This window comes from Argopecten irradians, chromosome 11, assembly GCF_041381155.1.
Source record: "Argopecten irradians isolate NY chromosome 11, Ai_NY, whole genome shotgun sequence".
NCBI classification, from domain to species: domain Eukaryota; kingdom Metazoa; phylum Mollusca; class Bivalvia; order Pectinida; family Pectinidae; genus Argopecten; species Argopecten irradians.
Genome location: NC_091144.1, coordinates 30,908,049 through 30,927,001, shown reverse-complemented (window position 1 = coordinate 30,927,001; position 18,953 = coordinate 30,908,049). Strand labels below are relative to the sequence as shown.

The following is an 18,953-nucleotide window of genomic DNA, read 5'->3' as shown; positions in this document are numbered from 1 at the left end:
TCAAGACCAATAACATCTATAAAATATTTATTGAATTGTGAAAATATACATACATAACAGGTTCAAATAACAAGAAATAACAAAAATATAAATATTTTATATAAACAAACATATAAGAGTACACAACTATAATATTTTGAGTCTTGAAATTTGTGTAAAAATATATGCATGTATCTCTGATAATGAAAGTTCTAGATCAAGTTGAACAAGGTCTATATAACAAGGGGCATCATGTATGATCCAAAAACATTCTGATTTTATAAATCATGTGGAGTCTGTATTTATTTCATTTAACAGTTGGAATCTTGATAATTATATATAAAGTGGTCAGTATAGATACACTCTGACCTCAGGGTGAAGGCCATTTATATTGACCTCTGTTGAATGTCTGTAATGATAGACCTTAGAGACTTCAATAAGGACAAATAGGAATCAGGAATCTCAAAGAAAGAATTGATTCAACTTGTACAAATTGACTTTCCATGAGTCACTATTAACTCTTTGTTTGAGAATATGTTCCGTTTATTGCTATTAATGCAAACATCAGGAAGACCTTGATCAGATGAAAATATTAACGTGATGCAGATGTAGAATGCAAGGATCCACAGTAAGGCAAACATTGGAAAGATCCTCATGAAGATATCCATCTGTTCCAGGTTGGTATTCTAATTTACATTTCCTCTTCTAACTGCTGTAGGATGTGAAGGTTGATGTCGTCCATGTTGTCCATGTCTAGGGAAATATCTTGTTCCTCTTGAGGTTCCTCGTCTAGCTCGTTAACCTGTAATTAGTGAATATCATTCAGTGTTTTTTACCTGTTTCTGTTCTTTTGCTACATCATTTTAAAGTTACTGTGTTGTCATTGATAAAAACAAACACATTTGGCTGGAACCAGAGATGCACATTGATCTAAAAGACACACTTTTTATCATTTTGGTTATAACATACCTTTAGTCCTAGTACATGTGGTAACTTCCATTCCCTGCAAAGTTCCTATAAGATGTTTGCGTCATGTGTATAGGGAACTATGCTTATAATAAAGTAATTTTGTTGGTCCCAGCATTAAGTTATATCACTGTTTTACTGCATAGGGTCTAAAATACTAATTATATGTATATTACACTGTATTCTTGATTATGTCTTTCGGAAATAGTTGTATCAGGGGTGTTCAGCACGATATCCTCCTAGTGTATGAAGAGGAAGATATTGAATTGTAACTCGAAGTGTAAGACAAAACAAGAATACTCCTGGACATTTTGCCTTACCTTTAGAACAGGTTCTGTGTTTGCTTGTTTCTGTGCTAACAGAGCATCTGGTCGAGTAGTGTCTATCTCCACAGAAACCTTGCCGTTACTAAGGACAATGAGGAGAACCCTGGAGAAGGCGTCCTCCACCGCTCTCTGGTAGGACAGCTTCTTACTCTTACAGATGGCTTTGGCTCTACTGGTGGGATCTCCACAGGTAAGTAAAATAATATATATTAATAAAAGGGAGGTAATTCTATTTGTGGGATCTACACAGGTAAGTAAAATAATATATATTAATATAAGTGAGGTTACTCTATTTGTGGGATCTACACAGGTAAGTAAAATAATATATATTAATATAAGCGAGGTAACTCTATTTGTGGGATCTACACAGGTAAGTAAAACAATATATATATATTACAACACAGGTAAGTAAAACAATATATATTAATGCAGGGGAGGTAACTATTTGTCGGATCTACACATGTAAGTAAAACAATATATGTATATCAATGCAGGGAGCTGAGGTTACTCTATTTGTGGAATTTACACGGGTAAGGTTTGGTATTATTAATTAGTCTAATGTCCTCTTAACAATCAGTGTCATTATTAAAGGATGTGTCAGGTTTGTTGATGGAGGAAAGTCTGAGTACCTGGAGGAAAACCAGTGGTCAGTACTAAAATGTAAACCTGTTGCTTATTTTCATGACACAAAGACCTGTGTTGCTCTTTGAATAGAAGTAAGATTTAATTAATATACTCGTAATTGATTCATTGCAAGAAATTATATGTTGCTTGGGTTACTTTAAAATGGTTTTATTTTTCCTTTACTTACTAGCTACCAGAATCAATTTATGTTTACCAGGCGTTTAAGGAATAGTAAAGCCAGATAAACTTGAGAAAGATTACCAGCTTTAGGTTAGTATATAGAGAATATTTCATGTTGATTTACTATTTGCAACCCAGAGATGGGGAACTTATGGCTTGACTACTGTAAGTGTATGTACATACTTACCTTTAGAGAGGTAGGCCTCCTGCCAGGCCCCTAACCCAGCAGTATTTAAATAATGGTCAGTGATGTTCAGTGTGACCACACAAACGTACCGCAACTTCTTAATGTCACCTTCCTGCTCCTCCGAGTCGCAGTCTAGCTGTAACAAATATGAAAAATTGAAAATGTAAAGTGGTATTTTAATGAGATTTTATATATAAGTCACAATTTTCTGTGAAAGACCTAATGTAATATAAATTATGTAGGATAGATTGCTTGAATTAAATTATTGCTCACTTAATATGAATTATATTATTTTCTAATTAAGATGCACATCTACTGCAAAGGATCATCTGAACATTTCCTTTTAAGCAAATTAAGATTCCCTTTAAACCCTGATAAAAAAAAGACCTTAATATTGAATGAAGACCAATGAAGACCAGTTTTCCAATGATATTTCTTAAGCTTTCAGTCCATGCATTTCAAAAACGGATTCAGGCATGTGAGAAATGTTGACAAATCTGATGGCTAAATCAAAAAGGTTTGCTTACCATATTGACAGAAGTAGACCAGCCATTGAAACCTATATAGTGATTTGCCAGTTCCTGACACTTTGTGAAGTGTAGAGCAGTCCGAACTACCTCAGTCTTTCTCTTGGCAGTGGTTATCTGAAAGAATGAAATATCAAGTATTTTACTCATGATAAAAAACAGCACTTAACAAAAACATTGATCAAATACTACCTGTCTGTGCATGTCAATGATTTATCAACAACTACCAGCTTAAGTTGAAAGTTAAATGATCTAAAATATATGAACAAGAATTATAGAATTTATGAGTTACTTCCCTTTGCATTACCACTCGATCTTTTGACACACTCGAACTTTCTGTACATTTATGGGGCTGTGGTGGCCAAGTGGTTAAGATGTCCCTACGTATTACCACAAGCCCTCAGGGTCATGAATTTGAATCCCATGTTGGGCAGTACCAGGTACTGATTGCTAGACACTGGTTTTTCTCTGGGAACTCCGGTTTTCCTCCACCATCATACCTGACATGTCCTTAAGATATATATGTAGGTCCATACTTTTGAAAACAGCGACAATTCATATGACGCAATACCAGAAGCTGCGAAGGTTGTTTTGAATTTCAGAATGGTTTCCGATAAGCTACGACATTTCACTTGGACCTTTTTTCAATAGGTGAAAATTGTCTACATATAATATTTAATGTTTAAATCAAACAAAAGCAATGAAACGAAAATTAGATGATATCTCTGACGTTTTTGCAATCCCTGTCAAAACTGGGAATGGAATTTCAAACACTGGAAGTAATGTTCGTTGCAATAAATGATAAGCAGAGGCCTGTCCGGACTGGAATTAAAAAAAAATGCACACAGATTTTCTTAAAACACACAATTTAGAGAAAATCATAAAAACAAACAGACATAAACCAGATATAATATCACAAAAACAAATGAAATGATGTGGAATGGGTTTATTTTTTTTTTTTTTGCGATATGATTTTCAAAAAATAGTCAAATATCTTAGCACTTGATGAAATGGGGTTAGGGTTGTGAGTTACAAACTTCAAGCTTACAAAATTGAGGAAATTCAATGGAGGACCCCATGTTTTTATGTGATATTTGAAAAATATATTATCTTGGACACATCATATACAAATACTGTGAAATTGACATGGCTATTAATTTCCTTTTTGGCCTATTCATTGATTTTTAAGGGGTGAAAATATGGCAAAACACGATAATTACGTATAGAAATGGTCCCAGGAAATGAATTAGTTAGCATTTGCAAAAATACAAGAGTTGTGTATACTGTTCTATCGCTAGAAATTTAGGACAAAACATCAACAGGATCGAGATCATACATTCACCCTAATATTACAGAAAACCATAATTTTATGAATTTTTCTATTTTCGACTAGCAAATTTGCATGGATGGCATATTTCAAGCTCAAATACATGTATCTCAAAAAGTAGTTCAAGAACACTCATTTTTCTTTATAGGTTTGAAATCTACATGAAAGATGCAAGAATATAAGACCTGTTAGATAAAAATGAACAAGCTAAATTGTACATATACACTTACCTTACACTCATTTCCTTGGATAACAAGTCGACATTTTAAATGTTCTTTAGCTCGTTTAGCACTCATTGCCAAATAAAATGTCACAAAGGCGTAGTACCCATTTTGCTCATTTTTATCTTCAGTGGGTGTTAACTTGTCAGTGCTGGTATTAGAAGTCCTGGTGAAAGGCGGTGTATCGTGCTCGCAGACGGGCCGGGAGATTTTTATACTCGCTGGAAACAAACGTATACCATAAACGGGACCAAAGGCTGTAAAAAGTTGATAGAATTTATCCTGTAAAAGAAAAAAGAAATTTAAACTTAAATGTAAAGAAAACTGCTATAAATTGAATTGATAATCCTATACACTCTTCAGGCCAAAAAAAAATAATATGCCTGTTTAGGGTAACATTGGCAAAACAAAATAGGGTCGGTAGGTCGGGAGGAATTTTTTTTCTTTCACTCTAAACTAATGGCCTGAACTGGAGTCTGAGATTGAAATCCCAACATTTTTTTCATAGAAAAGAGGGGAAAATTAGGGTTGGAGGTAAAAAATTAGGGTCGGTCGGGTAACCCTTAAAAACAGACATATTATTTTTTCTGGCCTTAGTAATAATCAATTCAAAATTCAATTATATAATTTGTACAATTTGTAGTTTCAATATGACTTATGGGTATACATGTATGATTCTGACTTGTACACATGGTGTTTAAAATTACCTCTAAATCTACAATAAAACACATGCAGTTACATTTATAACATACTTCTGGGGACCAAAGAAAATAAAGAAATATCATTTTGTTATAGCACATAGTTCATTATACACACTTTACAGACATAAAAGGGGCTAATTTAGCTATTTCCATATAAACGTAAATTTTCACGTTAAACGTAAAATTCCACATAAATTTTTGCAACTTAAGAATGGAAAGGAGCACTTATAATGCAATGGTAGCATCCTTATAGGGTTGGGATTTGAAATTGTACAAATGATAGGGCTGACCCCCGGGGCCTTAGACGGCTGCGAGGTCAAAAAGGTCAATTAGGCTACTACTTTCACTTTAAATTACTTTGTCTCTGAACCTATGTATTGGATAGCAATTTTGTATGTATCAATAGCATCATTGTATGGTTGTGATTCAAAATTAAACTTTGGGAGTCAATTTTGCTTATTTTTCTAATTGTCAGAGTCTTGTGATAATTACTAACAAAAAACACAGGTGAGCGATACAGGCCCTCTGGGTCTCATGTTCTTTATAGGTTGAAATCTACATGAAAGATGCAAAGAATATAAGACCTGTTAGATAAAAATGAACAAGCTAAATTGTACATATATACCACTTACCTTACACTCATTTTCCTTGGATATACAAGTCGACATTTTAAATGTTCCTTAGCTCGTTTAGCACTCATTGCCAAATAATAATGTCACAAAGGCATAGTACCATTTTGCTCATTTTTATCTTCAGTGGGTGTTAACTTGTCAGTGCTGGTATTAGAAGTCCTGATGAAAGGCGGTGTATCGTGCTCGCAGACGGGCCGGGAGATTTTTATACTCGCTGGAAACAAACGTATACCATAAACGGGACCATAGGCTGTAAAAAGTTGATAGAATTTATCCTGTAAAATAAAAAGAAATTTAAACTTAAATGTAAAGAAAACTGCTATAAATTGAATTGATAATCCTATACACTCTTCAGGCCAAAAAAAATAATATGCCTGTTTAGGGTAACATTGGCAAAACAAAATAGGGTCGGTAGGTCGGGAGGAATTTTTTTTCTTTCACTCTAAAATAATGGCCTGAACTGGAGTCTGAGATTGAAATCCCAACATTTTTTTTCGTAGAAAAGAGGGGAAAAATTAGGGTTGGGGGTAAAAAATTAGGGTCGGTCGGGTAACCCTTTAAAAACAGACATATTATTTTTTTCTGGCCTTAGTAATAATCAATTCAAAATTCAATTATATAATTTGTACAATTTGTAGTTTCAATATGACTTATGGGTATACATGTATGATTCTGACTTGTACACATGGTGTTTTAAATTACCTCTAAATCTACAATAAAAACACATGCAGTTACATTTATAACATACTTCTGGGGACCAAAGAAAATAAAGAAATATCACTTTGTTATAGCACATAGTTCATTATACACACTTTACAGACATATTGTAGGAACATTGAGAGGGAATGAAAATCACTTTGTTATGAATTTGTTTAAGTATAATGTTCATTTTAAATATATCTTTTACTGTATTTTGGTTTATGAGGTTAAGAGGCCTATAGGTACATCAATTATCGGTTTTTGTACAAATTGTAAACATCGATAACATATTTAATGTTCGAGTCAGATTCTTGATACTCCTGGGGTTATTATCACCGATGTATCCATCCCTGAAATATCTCATATTAAAACTGGAGGCAGTTCAGGAGAAAAAAAAACTGACAAATCATAGGCCGGAGGTAGATTACAGAGAGCTAAATAAAAGTGATGCTCATCTTCAAAGCAGCACAGTCAACCACAGAGTATCAAAGAATCAAATTACCAATGTCTTCTGTTGCCTCCAGTTTTTACTATGTCATGAGATAGTCCAAAATGAAATCAGTGATATTATATACAATGTAGTTATGTAACCCCTGGATATTCATATACCCTTTATATTGTTACTAATGGATGTTATTCTGATTGGGGCATTTACAATTTAATGTATATATATTACAGAATGATGTTTTGATTTTAATCTAGATCGTATATGCCAAAGTTATATAGCGTTAACTGTTAAGCTTAGATATTAAAACGAAACAATTTAACTTAAAATAATTTGCCAACGGTACATTTTTTTTAAAATTAAATCTAATATATTCTTTCGCATTTTTGCTGAATTATTTACAGTATGATTAAAAATGTAAAATGAAGCTGTATATGATTAAGAAATTCAGATGTTTAATAATAAACATTAATTTATTTCATTGTTTTTTGAAAGTGAAACTGAAAGCAGTTTGGCAAGTTGGTTTAAATATATCTATATGTCTTACTGTAATGTCAGCTTCTTCCATCCATGGTATACCGGTTATATACAGGTTCTTGCTGTTTTTCTCGGGGCGAATAAACTCTAAAATTTCTAGATCTATACCAGACATTGTCGGTGACGTCGAACCTACATTTGTATCTCCCTCCTCACATTTTTTGTATTATAGTCTATATCTGATAAGTAGTATATAATAGGAAAATGCGTACAAAATAACATGAGCAACATATAAAGATATCTTTCTATTCAATATTTTAAAATTTTATTCTTGAGTACAAACAATGTATGCTGATTTTGTAGAATTGCGACTTATAAAATGTATCGAAATAATCGGAAGGATTTATAGGATACAGACTATAGTTAACCGGAAGTCGCCATTTCCAACATGGCTGCGCCCATTGAAAATACATTTATTCGCGAGTTGGAAATGAAAAATGGCGAAAACCTCAAAATCCACCAATTAGAAGTAGGTGACGTTGGATGTGTGGTATGGGATGCGGCCCTTGTGATGTGTAAATATCTTGAGACCGCGGATTTCGATGCTGGTGAGTCTTGGCGGGGATTGGATGTCGTGGAAGTAGGAGCCGGCACCGGTGTTCTTGGCGTATTCGCTGCAGCCTATGGGTATGTACGTACACACTCTTCTTCTTCTTTCAGCGAGTTAGCATGGTCAGTGCTTTGATTTTTTTGAATGCAAAACACAGATATAGTAAAGACAAAAACCCGATATACTCTAACAAGATCCAGATTTATTCTTAGTTTCATTTTTTTATTTTAATTTTTTAAATTGTACTTTTGCCACGTCTTTTTGGGATCTCAAAACCCTCGTATGGGACTTGGTCGATCATGACATCGGTGACCATATCTAGCTCAGCGGTAGCGCATTCGGTTAGTGTTTTTTGGTCCCTGTCTGGCTAGCTACATTTTATCCACTCCTAATCTTATTTTATTTACAGTTTTTAAGTTTTATGACATTGGTAATTCATTCATAAATAGGGCCAATGGTAGGCAAATATAAAGAATGAACTGAAAATGTTGTTACATCAATTAAATTCAAAATATTTTATTGGGAAACAAAAGGATTGTTACTTACATGTATGGTCCTAGATATTATTTAAAACCCTCCATCTATGTTCTGACTTTACATTAGCATATATAACATGCACAAGAGACATACAGTATGTGTAACTCTAGCTAGTGAGATGATTTATAGATCAGATATCTGAATATTGATTTTTGTCTTTTGTTATTTGAGTTTCTCCAGAGAATGCTTGTGGAAAATATTAATCAATATTCTCAATAAAACTTTTTTTTCTTTCGCAGAGCTAAAGTAACAATAACAGATTTGCCAGAGTTTATCCCACTAATGAATCTGAACATTGACACCAATCAGCATCACATAACAGGAACGGCCAAGGCAGAGTCTTTAAAGTGGGGAGAGGAATCACTTGGCCGCACTGTGGACTGTGTCCTTATGGCAGACTGCATCTACTATGATCAAGTAGGGTTCTAATTGATGGCAACAAGAAATGTTTATTTCAGTAATAAAGAGACTTAATAGTCATAATCTAACTGTTTAGTGCTTTGAAAGTACTGTTCATGTCAGGTTAGCAAATAAAATATTTTAAACTTGAATTGGCTAATCTGAAACATTTGGTTCTGGTTCATTTTCTTAATTTTGTCCAGTGATTCAAACGTTTCAGCCAATGTGATGAAACTTTAATAACTCATGGACTTATTTCCTGGTTTTCAGTCCCTTGGCCCATTAGTAGAAACTGTTCGCTCTCTGTGTTCAGACAGGACAGCTGTGTACTGTTGTTATGAGCAGAGAACAACTGGAAATAAACCAGAACTGGAACGCAAGTTTTTAGAGGTAAACACCTATATGTTGTTAAGTGGTCTGTGGCAAATACAGTCAAAATTGCTGTTAGCAACAACCTCTGCATAAAGACCACCTGCTTAATAAGTCCACCTTTTTAGGGTCCAAAATGACCAATTTTAACATAATTTGACTTGTGAATAAAGATCGCCTGGCTATGAGGACTGTTTTTCTCTATCCCTTTGGTGGTCTTCGTAGACAGATTTGACTGTACTTAATGTGCTTCTGTTGGCAATCAATAAAAATGGCGTAATGTCTCACCATGTCATGTTTAAATTAAATTGGACTTGTAATTGAATATCATGAAATCAACATCAATCATGTACAAAGCATAAGAAATGATATTTGTAATGGAAGTTTGACGGCATGCTTGCATGAAGTTATTGGTGGAATGAAGTGATTTTCTGTTATTTTGATATTTTTTTCAGATGATGCAAGAAATATTTAATGTAGAAGACATTCCATTAGAAAGACAGGATTCCCATTTCCGAAGTGAGGACATTCTTATTAAACGATTTTGGAAAAAGTCAGTAACAGAGGTTGGATGAATTGGTGATGTCGATTTGATGGATTTTGTGATAATTTTATGTATTTATATTGTTTATTTTTAAATGTTAAGTTTTTGTAATAAAATATTTTACAAAATATTGTTTGTATACGTCTTATGAATATACAGGGGCCCCCCCCGTTCCCATGTCTTTTTGCCCCCTCATTTTCGCCGACTGAAATTTTCTAAAAAAGCTTATTTGAAAGAAAAAAGGGTCCTCCTACACATTTTTCGTACTTCATTCTAGAAAATTTTTCCGCTGCACAGCGCATTTCCTAAAAGGTTCAAGCACATAATGTCAAACCTTATATTGTAAAAATTCAATACACACAAACTAGACTAAAAATGTCCATCAAGGGATTCTATGTACTATTTAAAAAAATGTCTCTTAAAAGATCAATTTGTTTATATATGTCTTAGCGAGACAATTAATTCATTTTTTTTCTGTTACACAACAATGTACCGATGGTGTGAAGCCGGTATATTCAGATCGAGTAGGGTTCCATAATGTTATGACGACACAATTATCATTTCTAAATGCAGGTAGCTTTAAATCGAAAAATTACCATGTTAAAAACGCTTTATAATCATTAAAGTGAACAGTTGGGCAAGGATGGCTAAATTCGGTAAAAATGGTGTGAATGTATCCAGTATAATTTCTTATGAAATGGAAAAATAAAATCTCTCGTCAAAATCTGTCTGTGTACGAAGAAATTAATTTAAAGTATGGAAATTCTAAAACGTCCTCCCGGCTCACTATGTCCATGGTTACATTTTCACGCAGCCTCGCTTTCAATGCTTTCAACATCATCAGATGGTGGGCTATTCAAATCGCTTTTTGTCCGTGGTCCGTCGTCCGTCCTTCCGTCCGTTAACATTTCTTGTTACCGCTATTTCTCGGAAAGGGCTGAAGGGATCTTTCTCAAATTTCATATGTAGGTTCCCCCTAGGGCCCTAGTTGTGCATATTGCATTTTAGGACCGATCGGTTAACAAGATGGCCGCCAGTCCGCCATCTTGGATTTTGATAGTTAAAGTTTGTTACCGCTATTTCTCAGAAAGTACTAAAGTGATCTCTCTCAAATTTTACATGTAGGTTCCCCTAGGGCCCTAGTTGTGCATATTGCATTTTAGGACCGATCGGTTAACAAGATGGCCGCCAGGCCGCCATCTTGGATTTTGATTGTTAAAGTTTGTTACCGCTATTTCTCAGAAAGTACTGAAGGGATCTCTCTCAAATTTCACATGTAGGTTCCCCTAGGGCCCTTGTTGTGCATATTGGATTTTGGGACCGATCGGTCAACAAGATGGCCGCCAGGCCGCCATCTTGGATTTTGATAGTTAAAGTTTGTTACCGCTATTTCTCAGAAAGTACTGAAGGGATCTCTCTCAAATTTCACATGTAGGTTCCCCTAGGGCCCTAGTTGTGCATATTGCATTTTAGGACCGATCGGTTAACAAGATGGCCGCCAGGCCGCCATCTTGGATTTTGATAGTTAAAGTTTTTTACCGCTATTTCTCAGAAAGTACTGAAGGGATCTCTCAAATTTTACATGTAGGTTCCCCTAGGGCCCTAGTTGTGCATATTGCATTTTAGGACCGATCGGTTAACAAGATGGCCGCCAGGCCGCCATCTTGGATTTTGATAGTTGAAATTTGTTACCGCTATTTCTCTCAGAAAGTACTGAAGGGATCTCTCTCAAATTTCACATGTAGGTTCCCCTAGGGCCCTTGTTGTGCATATTTCATTTTGGGACCGATCGGTCAACAAGATGGCCGCCATCTTGGATTTTGATAGTTGAAGTTTGTTACCGCTATTTCTCAGAAAGTACTGAAGGGATATGTCTCAAATTTCATGTGCAGGTTCCCTTAGGTCCCTAATTACATTTTGGGTCCGAACGGTCAACAAGATGGCCGACAGGCCACCATTTTGAATTTTGATAATTGAAGTTTGTTACCGCTATTTCTCAGAAAGTACTGAAGTGATCTGTCTCATATTTTATATGTAGGTACTCCTAGGACCTGCATATTGCATATTGGGACTAATCGGTCAACAACATCTTTGATTTTGATTATTGAAGTTTGTCAGTATTATATATCTCAGAAAGTACTGAAAGGATCTTTCTCAAATTTCATATGTAGTAATATGTAGTAAAAAGTTGAAAAGCAGAGAAAAGATCCGTCTTTCTATTGTCAGACATAGATCATTCTTTGGTGGGCGCCAAGATCCCTCTGGGATCTCTTGTTTTCTTTAATGGTCAGAACTGGGAAACTAAGCAGAACTTGGCCGTCGTATTAATATGCGAAAACTTTTGGAAGGCTAATGAACGCATTTAGACTGGTTTTCTTTGCCCGACTATTCACTTTAAACTTTATCGTAAAACTCATCTCGGCCATTCTAAATCGTAATTTTTTTCCCGGGGGAGACCCCCCTAACACCGAATTCTCGCGCCTTTGGGCGCTTGCAAATTCATCAAAATGCATCGTAAAACTCATCTAAGCCATTCTAAATTGTAATATTTTTCCCGGGGGAGACCCCCGGAGCCCCCAAACACCAAATTTCTCGTGCTTTCGGGCGATCGCAAAATCATCAAAATACATAAAACTCATCCCGGGGGTCACCCTCAGACCCCTAATAAAACACCAAAATCTTGCGCCTTCGACGCTCACACGCTAATTTCCTTTTAGCGACCCCACTGTCTATAAATGTGTACAAGGATTAAATTTAGTGATATATGAAAAATGTACATAAAGCATATATTATATGGTTTGGGAGTTGAATTAATCTCCTCATGTAGGTGTGGCGGGGGGGGGGGGACAAAATATTGAGGACCTTTGCCCCCCCCCCCCCCTGACGTTTCATCTTCCTACGCCACTGATATATGATATCTTATGATGAAAATTGTTTCAGTTTTTCTTGCATGTATATGCACGACTGCACGTGCACTCTTGCAGAAGACTATTCTTATAGAGGTACTTCCCTTTTAACCCATTATAACTCTAGAGCTGATAGTTCTGTACAATATAATGCTGGGGGTGTTCAAATTATTTGATAGGTAGAAAGAATCCTATAGAACTGCTTATTGAAGCATTTTAGTATTTAAAGTTTCTGCATGTACTTAGTTTCTAGGGACATGAAATTATGTAGTTTTATTGCAGAATCAACATCAACTATGTAGCCATCCTAGAATAGATAAATAAGTAAATAGTGGGATATTGGGTCATATTGTATTCACAAGTGTTGAGGCGTGAGTTGATGTGTGCTCTATATGACAGTCAAAATCATCTACATATTGCCTTTTATTTTCACGGGCACAAACTTGACTGATTTGGCAAACAAACTAAAAATTAAAAAAAAATCTTTATTTATAATAGATATTTCGCGATATGACAGTATGAGTATAAATATTTATTTATGACCGGTATTTTCGTCGACGAATTCTTTACAACCATTTACATCCAGATTCCTTGTACCGCGAAATCGCAAAAAAAAAAAAAAAAACCAACTGATAAATAGGATCGTATTTTATGTTATTTCTATTTTCCATCTATTAGCTCATGGTTTCAAAATTAAGCAGCCATGCCCATGTTTTGAAAGAAATTCTTTATGCAGCATGGTTCAAACATTTCATCAACGATATACAACCTGTAGATAAGTATAACACAAGAATGGAAACTTTCACATTTAAGGCTTATATTGCCCTTGTTTAATAAAGACATGCATACCAGTATGTGTAAAATAAAAATGATATCAGAAACAGTTTAGATGAGTATTTACAATATATAAATTTTGATTTAATACTGGAAGTTATAGATCTCTAGAATGGACAATGGATCGTGCACGTGCTGAAATCACAATCCTTTCTATGACGTATTTATAATTAAGCGTCACACCGACTTTGGTCGGACACAATAAACCGAGAAGTGTCGATACCCAGAGATGTCAAACGTCTGTACAACTCTGATCTCTGTCTTCGTGACAAACTCTTCCTCTCTCTGGACATAATCCATGCCAATTCTTAAAAATGAAATAAAATAAAGTCAATCATTATGTCAGAAATAATCATTTCAACAAATTCGTGCCATGACCTTTTACAACCGAGGTTTGCGGCAACATTTAACTTAATGCTTATAATGAGGCTACAAAAAGGACTTTGTTCACTTTAGACTTGTTGGCGTAGATAATCTACTTCTCATAAGAAACTGACCATTAAATCCCCACTCCAAATTTTGAAAGGGCGTAAATGCACCAAACCCCAAATCCTAAAAAAAAATCAAGGAACATATAGATCTAACTGCACTGTTAGAATTACAGGCGTTGCCTCACTGTCACGACGTCAATCTGGTAGCGAGGGATCAAATAGAAGATGTTAATGCAGAAAGTTTGAAAATTGTTGTACTTACCGATTTGTGTGATTCCGAACATATCCGAACACGAATACACAATAGAATAGTCGTCATAATCTGTGTCTATAATCTCGTAGTTCCCAGATGGTAACCCTGGTAACAAGCAATGTACCATATGAATGTTGCATGACATTGTTCAAAGTTTTGATAAATTATGTAGATAAATTTAACAAAAATATGTATTGCATATGACCAGCCAAACCATTCTTATAACTTTTGGAATAGGGACAAACCTTTTTGAAAACAAATGACTCCTAAATTGTGAACTATTAGATTGCTCGTTGTCCGTCCATCTATAAGCAGATTTTGTTACAGCTATTTCAGTACTGAACTATCTCCTTAAATTTCATTGCTGTTCAACTGTTTCTCAGAAAGTACTAGAGCTATATCCTACAATTTTGTCGGGGACTAGTTGTCATCTTCGATTTGACAATTCGAGATTGTTATCGACACATCTCAGAAAAGATTGAAAAGATCTCTCTCAGATTGCTTCTTGAACGTTGGTCTTAATAAAACATGGTCGGCAGACGACCTTGTCGGCTTAGGTTGGTTGTAGAATGTTATCATGAAGTGTTTCCCAGTAAGGGACTGATTATCACATGCAAGATCCCTTTAGCCCCCATTGATCATGGTCCATTTTGCGACCAATGGGAAAATTTTATTACTGAAAATGATATTTGATTTTGACAATGGAACTTTTCCTGGCTTGCTTCCCTTTGAGATCTCTTGTTATACATTTATATATTTTATGAATCAATATTAAACAACAACCGAATATGTCTCGAATGTTGACGAAGCAAGCAAGGCTTGTCTCGATCTCCAGAGGTGTCGAGGACGGGCCTATCTGCATGCATTATGCATGATACAAAAGGAAATTCCTGGTCGCATGTACTTGTGTGATAAACACAATGTGTTATCATTGATTATGTAATATTATTTTGGTTATATCGCGAGATGTGTTTATCGCCTTCGGTTATATCGTATAGTTGGTGTATCTACTATTTCAGAGTCACCCTATGTACAGCATGAATGTCTTCAAAAAAGGAAATAATTTTACTTTTATTGTTTTCTAAAAGACGATTGCTCAGTTAGATTTACTTGTATAAATATACGATCAGATAAAATCGGCACCGACATGCTGTCGTATCAATATTGGTTTAAAGAAGTATTTATGAAATTATACATAAATCAAAACTTACATCCTGCAAACGAGGCTCTGAACCGGCCAGGACTTCCAGTGACAAGATCCAAAGCGCCCTCTGTTGTTCTGTTTGTCCCTGTCCTGAAATATCAAATTTTAGTATTGATAATTCTCTTATCACTTAAACAGAACAGACATACCTAAAATCGCATTTATTTTAATGATACTTATATAATTTCATTATTCAAGACGTGAAATAAAATAATAATTTCCTTTTGGAATTGAAAATATAATCCCAAATATATTTCCATGGCGTGACCCCCTCATCAGTATTTAACACTTACCATGTGCCTATCCTATTGTAGAGTACGGTGTAGCTGCCATCACCACGTGAAATGTACGTGTCCGACACGCATCTAGTGTACCACTCAAACGGGTTGTCGAACCTTTCTGTCTCGTACCAGGTGCCTTGATACTGTAGACAAAGAAATCAAGGGGTTCAATTTGAGAAGGGCATGTTAATGAACCGATATCGGGTAGGCAGTGAACCTTCGCGTGACAATTGCCAACATCCGTCTCATAAACGTGACATTACTCTTTGGGTCATCAGCAGATTCTGATAAGAGGCAAATGCTATTGCCTTCGAAGCTGCAAGAATGGAATATAAGAGGCAGATGCTATTGCCTTCGAAGCCGCAAGAATGGAACATAAGAGACAAATGCTATTGCCTTCGAAGCTGCAAGAATGGAACATAAGAGACAAATACTATTGCCTACGAAGCGGCAAGAATGAAACCTCTGATATCGAAGTCGTATAATGATGATACATTACATGTATTTATTTTACCTTTTGAACTAGTTTCTAGAACTGCAATAATTTTAGTCCGAATATAACTTTTAACGAATATATGGATTAAAGTTATATGTGTCGTAACTGACCGAAAATTTGGACATGTTATTTTTTCTTCAATTATCTATTTAAAAGCATAAGTTTTAATGAATAAAGCTGTGAAAATCATTCCAATGTACAGACAAACCTATATAATGCCTTACAAACGTTAGTTGGAACACATAGGTTATGCACTGTGAAATTCTTGTTTTTTTATGGCTTATACACGTTTAGACGGAAACATACCTTCAGAAATCACTTTACAATTACTTATAAAACTGTAAAAATATGCAATGAAATTGTGGACAACAATGTGGCTTCATGGTCTGACCGTATGTACTCATTTCACTACACTGAAGACGTTAATATAATGATTTTTGGCAGTACTGCCAAAAATCATTTTCAGCTCTCTTTTGTACTTGTAAAATCAAAACCTATACTTTGAAATATTGTAATTCTCAAAATGCTGGTTACTTTTGGAGTTTAATAACATATCAAAAGCTCTTCTTGATTCGTGACTATGAAAAATACGGCACATGTAACTTTAAGATTTACATATGTTATAATGACGACTTACTCTGTCATGATCGAAGTCGGTCATGGGTGGAATGGTCGGGCATCCTGCCTGGATTAGGGAGGCTGTCCCCAGAAGGAGCAGTACCTGTAGAGAACTCGTCATGCTTGGTGTCGTGTTATTAATGTCAGTATCTTGCACGGGTACAGTATATATATATATATATATATTTATCTTGCTTATATAAGGCATAATCGGACTAGATAACTTATCTCATTTAGCAAAATATTTACTTTATGAAATGTGGTACTGTACACGTGTTTGTGATATCTATAAGTACATGTTTGGTAAAGTACACGTGCGACGATAATCGCGTTGAAGATAGTGTGGTGTGTCCAAGGTCACATTTAAAACAACAACTTTTCTAGACTATAACACAAAACATGACTCCCTATTTTCAACATATACTGAATGCCAGATTTTATATGACAGTAGAATTAAAAACAAGTCCAACAATTAAAGTTCAATATAGATCATTGCTGGGATGCTATGTGTTCTCGTTTACTATGTTTTCCTGATGATTTACGTCTTTACGTCTTGTGAAGCGTTCCTGATGAGTGATGTTATGTAAAGCTTTCCTGATGAGTAATGTTCTGTGAACCTTTCCTGATGAGTGATGTTTTGTGAAGCTTTCCTGATGAGTGATGTTATGTGAAGCTTTCCTGATGGGCGATGCTATGTGAAGCTGTCATGATGAGTGATGTTAAGTGAAGCATTCCTAATGAGTGATGCTATATAAAGTTGTACTTATGAGTGATGTTATGTGAAGCTTTCCTGATGAGTGTTGTTTTGTGAAACTTTCCTGATGAGGAATGATGTTTGTGAAGCGTTCCTGATGAGTGATGTTTTGTGAAGCGTTCCTGATGAGTGATGTTTTGTGAAGCTTTTCTGATGGGCGATGTTATGTGAAGCTGTCCTGATGAGTGATGTTATGTGAAGCTGTCCTGATGAGTGATGTTATGTGAAGCTTTCCTGATGAAGGATGTTATGTGAAGCTTTCCTGATGAAGGATGTTATGTGAAGCTTTCCTGGTGAGTGATGTTATGTGAAGCTTTCCTGATGAGTGATGTTTTGTGAATTTTCCTGATGAGTGATGTTTTGTGAATTTTCCTGATGAGTGATGCTGTACAAAGCTGTCCTTATGACTGATGTTATGTGAAAATGTCCTTATGAGTGATGTTATGTGAAACTTTCCTGATGAGTGATGTCATGTGAAGCTTTCCTAATAAGTGTGTACAGGATGCGGATAAGACTGAAATATATATGTTCTTTCATAAAAAATTCGCTATTGTAAGAAAATTTAGGAAAAACTTTATTACGCTCCGCTCGAGATACCCTTAGTCATTAACAATTACAATGTGTTGATACTATGCTTGAAAGCAGATAAACATGCACAGAGTCTGGGGTATCATACGGCTTTCGGACTGAAGACATTTCCTCAGACCTTGGCCTAATGCAAAGTTAGTAGCTTTTGTCGTGGACGTTTCGTCATAAAAGTGAAAATATGGAAAGGGGTAGGTGAGCTTTCTTTTGGATTCCGTTAAAATAGAAGAAGATATTTTTAAAAAATCGAAATCATTGCTTAAATGCCAAACAACGTTCTAGTAAGGGCCAAATAAGCAAAAATAACGTAAATGACTGCAAACGATGTTATTATCAAGCAGGCCAAAAAATGTGTATGGATCTTAACAAAGTTTAAACAATACATCGTCGACCACTGTGGTCCACATAGTCCGCCCTGGTTTCTATAATTCACGTACCCGTGGTACCATATACTGTGTATGAGTATCACTCTGTTTGTTTGTGATGCCTTGGTCTATACCGGATTACACTCCTTAAATTGTCATCTACGACCGACATCGGATAGTTCATTGGTATTGGTTTTTTCTGAACCGATATTATATCTTTTTACTGGAGTTATGATAGATTACTGATACACAATCCTATCGATTGTGTGTTACGATCATTCGTCTTTAATTCAACAATATTAAGGAAATGACTATAGAAGGTATACATTATAATCCTTACTCGATGTCCTCAATGACCGCTGCCTTTAGTTTTAATAGTCGTTTTACATACGTTGACCTTTATAGAATTCGCGTTGTAACTTTTATTCCGCTGGGAGTACGTGATCATGATCGAGTATTGTTCTTGAATTTTATGT

The 18,953-nt window shown here is 35.3% G+C and overlaps 3 protein-coding genes across 3 annotated transcripts; 1 reads left to right on the top strand and 2 right to left on the bottom strand.

Moving 5' to 3' along the window:
* Positions 1-100: 100 nt before the first annotated feature.
* Positions 101-7,684, bottom strand: LOC138335289 (RAD52 motif-containing protein 1-like). The gene is made up of 6 exons (XM_069284308.1): positions 7,362-7,684; positions 4,347-4,619; positions 2,790-2,906; positions 2,263-2,398; positions 1,266-1,453; positions 101-781 (listed from the first exon to the last, which is right to left on the bottom strand). The coding sequence occupies exons 1-6, from the start codon at positions 7,464-7,466 to the stop codon at positions 671-673; spliced, it is 930 nt and encodes a 309-aa protein (XP_069140409.1). The 5' UTR covers positions 7,467-7,684; the 3' UTR covers positions 101-670.
* A 34-nt stretch (positions 7,685-7,718) lies between these two features.
* On the top strand, positions 7,719-9,845 carry LOC138335290 (protein N-lysine methyltransferase METTL21D-like). The gene is made up of 4 exons (XM_069284309.1): positions 7,719-7,978; positions 8,678-8,855; positions 9,108-9,227; positions 9,662-9,845. The coding sequence occupies exons 1-4, from the start codon at positions 7,740-7,742 to the stop codon at positions 9,779-9,781; spliced, it is 657 nt and encodes a 218-aa protein (XP_069140410.1). The 5' UTR covers positions 7,719-7,739; the 3' UTR covers positions 9,782-9,845.
* Positions 9,846-13,453: 3,608 nt separating this feature from the next.
* Positions 13,454-16,947, bottom strand: LOC138335288 (apolipoprotein D-like). The gene is made up of 5 exons (XM_069284307.1): positions 16,793-16,947; positions 15,672-15,802; positions 15,386-15,468; positions 14,184-14,279; positions 13,454-13,797 (listed from the first exon to the last, which is right to left on the bottom strand). The coding sequence occupies exons 1-5, from the start codon at positions 16,892-16,894 to the stop codon at positions 13,661-13,663; spliced, it is 549 nt and encodes a 182-aa protein (XP_069140408.1). The 5' UTR covers positions 16,895-16,947; the 3' UTR covers positions 13,454-13,660.
* Between the last annotated feature and the right edge of the window lie 2,006 nt (positions 16,948-18,953).

Coding starts and splice junctions, on each gene's coding strand:
- LOC138335290 (XM_069284309.1), top strand. CDS start 7,740: ATGGCTGCGCCCATTGAAAATACATTTATTCGCGAGTTGGAAATGAAA. Junction 7,979..8,677: donor GTATTCGCTGCAGCCTATGG/GTATGTACGTAC, acceptor TTTCTTTCGCAG/AGCTAAAGTAACAATAACAG. Junction 9,228..9,661: donor TGGAACGCAAGTTTTTAGAG/GTAAACACCTAT, acceptor TATTTTTTTCAG/ATGATGCAAGAAATATTTAA.
- LOC138335288 (XM_069284307.1), bottom strand. CDS start 16,894: ATGACGAGTTCTCTACAGGTACTGCTCCTTCTGGGGACAGCCTCCCTA. Junction 14,280..15,385: donor CAGAGCCTCGTTTGCAGGAT/GTAAGTTTTGAT, acceptor GCTTGTTACCAG/GGTTACCATCTGGGAACTAC. Junction 13,798..14,183: donor GTTCGGAATCACACAAATCG/GTAAGTACAACA, acceptor TTCATTTTTAAG/AATTGGCATGGATTATGTCC.
- LOC138335289 (XM_069284308.1), bottom strand. CDS start 7,466: ATGTCTGGTATAGATCTAGAAATTTTAGAGTTTATTCGCCCCGAGAAA. Junction 4,620..7,361: donor TGGAAGAAGCTGACATTACA/GTAAGACATATA, acceptor TTTCTTTTACAG/GATAAATTCTATCAACTTTT. Junction 782..1,265: donor ACACAGAACCTGTTCTAAAG/GTAAGGCAAAAT, acceptor CACTAATTACAG/GTTAACGAGCTAGACGAGGA.